This window comes from Physella acuta, unplaced genomic scaffold, assembly GCF_028476545.2.
Source record: "Physella acuta isolate Inbredline_101_S28 unplaced genomic scaffold, ASM2847654v3 ptg001382l, whole genome shotgun sequence".
NCBI classification, from domain to species: domain Eukaryota; kingdom Metazoa; phylum Mollusca; class Gastropoda; family Physidae; genus Physella; species Physella acuta.
Window position 1 is genome coordinate 102283 of NW_026732897.1, and position 7718 is coordinate 110000.

At 37.8% G+C, this 7718-nt stretch overlaps 1 protein-coding gene across 1 annotated transcript in view; it reads right to left on the reverse strand.

Annotated features, from left to right (window-relative positions):
- LOC131927206 (uncharacterized) overlaps positions 1–7718 on the reverse strand; it is a 49492-nt gene that overhangs the window by 38779 nt on the left and 2995 nt on the right. The window contains exons 2-5 of the mRNA XM_059282941.1: positions 6058–6525; positions 5605–5705; positions 1441–1621; positions 616–731 (exon numbers count right to left, since the gene is read on the reverse strand). Coding sequence (XP_059138924.1) covers positions 616–731; positions 1441–1621; positions 5605–5705; positions 6058–6419 — 760 coding nt within the window. The 5' untranslated portion in view covers positions 6420–6525. The remainder of the gene's footprint in view (positions 1–615; positions 732–1440; positions 1622–5604; positions 5706–6057; positions 6526–7718) is intronic.

The window sequence follows — 7718 nt, forward strand, 5'->3', positions numbered from 1 at the left end:
TTATTAACTCACATCTATAGTCTTGCAGAAAACCATACTATATATATATATATATATATATATATATATATATATATATATATATATATATATATATATCAGTAGCGTAGCGAGGGGGGGGCGGAGGGGGGGGGGGCGGGGGGGGATATGTCCCCGGGCGCCGGCCTTAGGGGGGGCGCCAAATTGAAAGTTTGAGGGGGGGGGGGGTGCAAATGAAAAGTTCGAGGGGGGGTGCAAATCGAAAATTTGCTCTCGAGGGGGCGCCAAATTGGAAGTATGTCCCCGGGCGCCGGGAAGGGTCGCTACGCCTCTGATATATATATATATATATATCTATATATATATATATATATATATATATATGCCTTTTTGAGCTTGACAATGTTGATTTATTGTTCTCATATTTACATTTTTGCATGAGGTGGCTGGTGTTCAACCGACCCCCCCCCCCCCCCCCCCCCCCCCTCCGACACACACATATAACCTTGACCTAACGTTCCGATGTATTTCGTAACTTACACATCCCTAGTCCTAACTCTAAACTTAACCGAATTCTTTCCACTCATTCTCTCTATAGCTCTAGCTAATACAATACTTTGATCAAGTTGACGTCACCTCCTATAAAATACAAAGTGTTTTTCGCCCTTGTCAGCGCACATCTGTGAAGATTGTATGGAAGACCGTGTGGGTTATTTTTGCCGATTTCCTGCCATTTGTGTTTGTCATACAGCCTACAGTAGAAAATAAAATAAAATTGTATCTCAATGTACTTCAGTCAACGAATTTCTTTAGCAGAGAAATTTCTTTGAAGAGAAAACACTTCAATATGGGTAGAATAAGTATTAATAGGATTTCGTCAGGAGTCGTCTATAAATGACGTCACTTTCGTAGGTGGGAGGGGGGTCAGTAATTTTGTGACGGTGTGTGATCAGGGTGGGGGGGGGGGGGGGGCGCTCAGATTGTGTGACGTCACACTTTTGCATCATAAAAAAGCAATGTAAGAAAACGAATTTTAGCCGTTATTTTGCGTTTTAGAAAACGGTTTTAATAAATTGTAATAGGAATTGATTTAAATACCGTATGTTAACAGAGTTCAGACAAGATTGTGGAAAAATATCGTATTTTAACAAAAATTCAACTACAGTTTTGAGGGGTGGGGGGGGGGGGGGGGGTTGTAGACTGATGTGTGACGTCATTTTAGGTGGGTGGAGTCTGGCTTTTTGTGACTATGTGTGACGGCAAGGAGGGGGGAGGTAAAAATCGTCAAAAAAGCATGACGTTATTTATGGATGACCCCTCAATAAATGAAGTCACGATGATGTTACGGTAACTATAACTATTGTCCTTGTAAACAACGTCAGACTAATTACTACCAGCAAGGGAATGTAGGACAGAAATTTTAAGTGATTCAAATAGAAAAAATAACAATTCACACATTACCAGAGGTTGTTATGAGCCTTCCCTCCGTTGTATCCTCCTACACAAATTAACTCTTTGCCGTTGTTTGCGCATGCGCAGCCAGACCGAGGCGACACGAGAGATCCGCATTTGGACCAGAGGTTAGTTTCCGGGTCATAGATCTCACAACTTCCGGTGACTTTACCATCGTCGGTCTCTCCACCTAGAACCACACATATATTATATGGCACTTGTATGTCTTAGAGGGGGATGTAGAGTGAGAAGGCAGAAGAGAGCAGAGGCGTAGCGACCCATTCCGGCGCCCGGAGCGAAATATCAATTGACTTTTTTCGGGAGGGGGCGGACACTGTTAAATGTATATATTTTCTATATAAATTCCATTACGTTCCGAAAGAGATGCCTGGAAGAAACTCTGGCAGTGCCGGCGCCAGGTTATAAAGCGCCCTAGCCAAAACTTATTAAAACGCCCCCTTTCACTTAAATTACTTACTAAAACATGTATAAGAAAACAATTAATTAAAAGTGACATATTCATTTATTATCAATTGCATACGCATCAAAAGTAGACATCAAAATCAAACTTTACTTGCTTCCTTCGTCTCAAAAGTTTGTACTAAATCCTTCAATTCCAGTTGGCAAGCGTAATCACATTCTATTAAAATTGTCCACGAGTGTACTTTGTACTTTACGACATAGCCCCCACCCCTTCCCCCCCTTAGAAAATTTCAAGTGCTTACCCCCCCCCCCCCCCCACTCCTAGGAGAAAAAAGTCTAGAAAAAAAAACACGGGGAAAAAACACAGTTCTTTTAGTGTTGGGCTCTCTGCAGACCTCCCAATGTGAGTTCCAGGACGGAGTGTACCTATTTTAAGCTTGACTGTTTTTAGTTATAATTGTAAAATGTCTATATTGTATAATTATGTTACGATTATTTTTTTTTTTGCTTTTGAAAAATTAAAGGTTATAAATGTTATAGATTTCAGCCTACAATTGTTATATATAAATCCTTTAGGAGAGGATGAATTATATGAAAAAGACAATTAATTAGATAATTAATTAGACTTAGACTATTTTAGACGCATTTGTTGCACTATCTCATATTGTATGTCTACTAACATTAGGTATTGCAATCTACAACGGCTACTGATATATTTGTTTTTCAACTGGATAATGCTAAAAAATCATACCAAACTTTTTTGTTTGGAATTTCTGCTCTATAATTTTAACAAAAGCAAATAATAACTTTAAGTTGTATTTATATGTCAGCGGTGCATCTAAGATGCAGGAATTTGAAACGAATGTAAAGTTAAGCAACAAATTATCTCCCATTAGGAAACCCAAATAACAAAGTTTAATACAAGGGAAATAACTTTCACAAGAATAGCTAAATTAACCAAGGGTAACTAAGGCATGCTCGAAAAACACAATGAAACGGTTTAAATTTCATTACGTAATAATTATAATAAATCTTTTATATTACCTATGTAATTATGTCAAAACAATATATTTTACTTATTAACTACTTAACTGTAGGTTTTGCTTGAAAGTTTAAACACGTTAGTTTTATTAGAAACATACTTCTAATTAATATTGATGACATACATACAAGTGTAGTTCGTTCATTTACTAAAATGCAAAAATTTTGGATCCCCTGAATAAGGGGACGCCTTTTTTTAAAAAAATCAAATACAGGAAACTGTTAACTTTAAGACATTGCCTTAATTATTGATTAAATATTAAAAAAAAAGTATGATTTGAAAAAAAAAAAACAAAGCATACGGTAAATTATAAATTCCAGCCTATGTAATATTATATATTAGTACTTTAAGAGTGGTAATATAGATTCCCAAAAAAACTAAAGATTGTCAGCAAGAGAACGCCTATCTTTCTTTGTAGTGTGTTCCGTCCTGAATTGAAATCATCAAACTTACGATAAACTCGACTACTCGATAGACTTTACTACATTAACAACACATACCAAACTTTAATACCTAAACATAACTAGACTTGATGCTCCAGAACTACGACACCAAATCACTTAACTTCACCAAGCTCTACAAACGATACTCCCAATCAACAACGATTTAACTGGACCTACTACTACACATTAACAGTCAATACCTTAATACCACAAGCCTCGATAGTCCCGCACTCCAGAACTACGATACCTCATCACCTACATTCTCATTTCACTACTACCAATCATTCCACAAGACTTTTAACTACACAACAGCCAAATAAAAAATACGACACTTTAACACTTCCATACTTTATAACCTACGAAACCATATCAGCAACATCCTTCCGCCGTTACTCCCAAATCTAAACGATTCATCAAAACTTACCAAACAAGTGCAATACTTTGAACACCCCTTCCTTACAAAACTCAATACACCAGAACAGATTTCTAATTCAAAGTCAGAGAAATCGAGACATACAAGCCCTATTAAAAACCAAAATTTCTCGTGTTTTGGAACGCCCCGATCATGCGCTGGAGCGATCACTAAATCAACATTAAAACTAGATAACCGTTTTGAAATGTTCGAAATTTAAATTACGAACTTATTTGTTTTCTACATCAATTATGTGAAACCAAAATAAAAAGGCAAAGTGACTGGTAAAAAGCGCCCTGATATTTCCATAGTAGTGACGTATGGGTGCATTTTCACCAACGCTAATAAATGTAGGCCTATATAGGCCTAATTTTGGGGTGGGGGTGCAAAATTGATAATTCGTCCTGGGTGCCGAAATAGATCGCTACTCATTTCTTTATTACCCTGTCTATCTATGTATATAATCCTCTACATGACCGTATCGATCCCACCCCCACCCCACCAGTCTGGTGAGCTGTTTACAATCGTAGTGACGGCTATTAGGGGCAAATAATTTAGGTTTTAACGATTTGAAATTAAGGGGAGGTAATACCATGTTCTGCTTGCTCTTTTCATTGTTGTCTGTAAACTGTCGTCACGGACGGCTGCTTTCACGGAGGCGGGGGGGGGGGGGGGGAGGCAGAGGAGTGGAAAGTGAGGGTGAGGATAATCGTCCTTCACTAGTTACTGAGCAAAATATTTTCAGTCACAGCATTGGTAGTGTCGAATTCACAAATAATGAGTTACTGAAAAATAGGAATTAAACTAAATAGCGGCGTATGCTACGTCGCGGGTCAGCTTGTAGTTTATAAAAGATAATCAAAGTTATTAATTATTGGGTACTTTTTGATAACAGCGATTAAACCTTTTGCGCCCCCCCTAGTTATGGCGCCCTTGGCGACCGCCTAGTTCGCCTAATAGGTAGCGCCGGCCCTGAGGTAAGGGCATCAACTCAGTGTACGTAGACCACTGAAAAAAGTAAAGATTCCTCTTCAGACATAGCAATCCATTGGGTTCATGTTTCTTGACCTCGGCTATGAAGGGATGGTGTGGTCAGCACTTTGCCCAGCCCCTTTACTTTCCCCAACATAAGTCAGGTACCCATCTGAGCTGGGTGGACTCAGTGACGTCTTACAGTCACAAATCCGAACGAGATCCGAACTCGAGACCTTCGGGCTAGCAGTATAAAACTGCTCTGTAATTATAAATCTGTTCTGTAATTATAAATCTGTTCTGTAATTATAAATCTGTTCTGTAATTATAAAACTGTTCTATAATTATAAAACTGTTCTGCAATTATAAAACTGTTTAGTAATTATAAAATTGTTCTGTAATTAGAAAACTGTTAAGTAATTATAAAACTGTTCTGTAATTATAAAATTGTTCTGTAATTATAAAACTGTTCTGTAATTATAAAACTGTTCTGTAATTATAAAACTGTTCTGTAATTATAAAACTGTTCTGTAATTATAAAACCCATTTGTAAGTATAAAACCGTTCTGTAATTATAAATCTGTTCTGTAATTATAAAACTGTTCTATAATTATAAAACTGTTCTGCAATTATAAAACTGTTTAGTAATTATAAAATTGTTCTGTAATTAGAAAACTGTTAAGTAATTATAAAACTGTTCTGTAATTATAAAATTGTTCTGTAATTATAAAACTGTTCTGTAATTATAAAACTGTTCTGTAATTATAAAACTGTTCTGTAATTATAAAACCCATTTGTAAGTATAAAACCGTTCTGTAAGTATAAACTATTCTGTAAATATAAAACTATTCTGTAAGTATAAAGCACTGTTATGTACTTACCACAGACAAATATTCTCCCTTTAACAACACAGACCCCAAATTTACATCTGGCCATAGACATGCTTCGACATTCGAACCATTCGTCAGTACACGGGTTGTATCTGAGGACGAACGACTCGATCAGGTGTGATAACTCTTGTCATTATTACAGTAAGGGGGGCAAAAAAATGCATTTTGTCGTACCAAGAAAATGGCTTACTAGATTTTCATTGACCATAGCCCCTTACATTGCATGATTTTTGTCAATTTTAGTAACTTTCTTACGACTCAATTCTAAATGCAGTTAATTTTTGGAGGTAATTTTTATACCAGTATCCGATAATAGAATCTTCTTAAAAAGGGGGTGTTAGGTTACTGGTAGTTAACTAAAATACACACATAGCTTGCTAATATCTGTAATCGTCGTAGACCTCCACCCCCACCCGACACACAACTAAATGCAGAATCACTCACCTGACGACTCTGGTCAAACAACGACCTTGAACTTTGTCGAAGCCGCCCAGGATGTAGATGGACTTCCCAAGGGTGACCACTCCGAAATCCGCCACCCCGTACGTCTGCTGCCACTTCTCGATGTGCACGCGGTACGACACGATGGCGGAAAAATTTTCCGTGAGGAGGAGGTAACTCACTTCACCCGACCCGGTACGGCTAACCACGTACAGTCGTCGTTCGATCATAGAGTCGCCTCCCTTGCTGAACCTGACGTCATTTGGTGACGTGTTTTCTGCTACACTCTTTGAGGCGTTCTCCACAAGAATGCGCGCGGCCATGACTTCCGTTGACGTCATGCTGGTTTGTTCAGCGGCTGACATGTTTAGGTCATTGAGACGAAATCAGTAATTATTGTAATTAATTAACTTCCCAATAAAGATAATGTTATTTCTCACTTTTTACTGTGACCGATTTAATACTTGAATTCTGAAATTTTAAAAATAAGCAACAGAAAGTAACATTGATATTGTTTTATATCAAACATTTTTAAAAATAATACAAATCGCAATTTGAAAGCGATAAGTATATGTATATATATATATATATATATATATATATATATATATATATATATATATATATATATATATATATATATATATATATAGTTTTATAAAACTACATATTGATAAATATACAGAGAGTAAAAAAGTGTGGTTAATATTAAAAATGACTGGGTTGGATCCGAAACCACAACTTTACATTGGCATCATATCACCAGAGTTTCTTCAAGGAATCTCTTCAAAGGAAGACCGCACCCCCCCCCCCCCCCCCCCCCCCCGAAAATTTTAAGTGCAACCCCCGGAGAAAAAAGTCTGGAAGAAACATTGCATATCACCATGATGAAAAAATAACGAATGAATTTAAAAAACTCTGCAGTCAGCAAAGACCTAACTGAACTGAAGCCGTTTTTAAACTGCTAGCGACCCCGTGTTTTATCGATTAGAGTGTACTGGCCCTATCACTTTCCCAATGCCGCAAATCTTCACAGCTACCGTGTCTGTCTGGCAGACGATATCTCCTGGTATTGACGTTGGCTATGTAATCGATATTGCGATAATTCTGGGCCGTTATTCCACCCGGATTAGCTGTTGCCACTGCACTGGATATGAGATCGTTTTAATTAAACATAGTCTACACAAGTCTTCGAGTTAAGCATGTTTGTTGCGACATGCAGGGGAATTAAAGACTAGCTGGAGACGTTTTTAACCACCGCACTTAATTCAGTTTTTAAAAATCTCGTGCGAAAAAAAAAAAAAAAAAGAAAAAAGACTTTCCTCATAGATTTTTACAACAGTGAGAGAAGTTTTGACCTAGTCCTAGCCAGCGTTTCTCTTCAGACTTTTTTTTTCGGGAGATGTGGGGGGTGGGGTGGGGGGGTGGCACTTGAAACTTTTCCGGGGTTGGGGGGGGGGGCGGTATCCGACGAGATGCTAGCGGTGGACTGGCAGTGTTAAAAAGGGTCAGGCAAATTAGCAATTTTAATTGGCATCCCCCATTTACATACCTGTGGCCCATAGCAATTTTTTTCCACGGTAGATCGGCGGGCCAGCCCACCCCTAGTTCTAGCAGTTTAATTTTTACAGCATGCGGTGAAGTACAAGACAAGAATTTCTTCA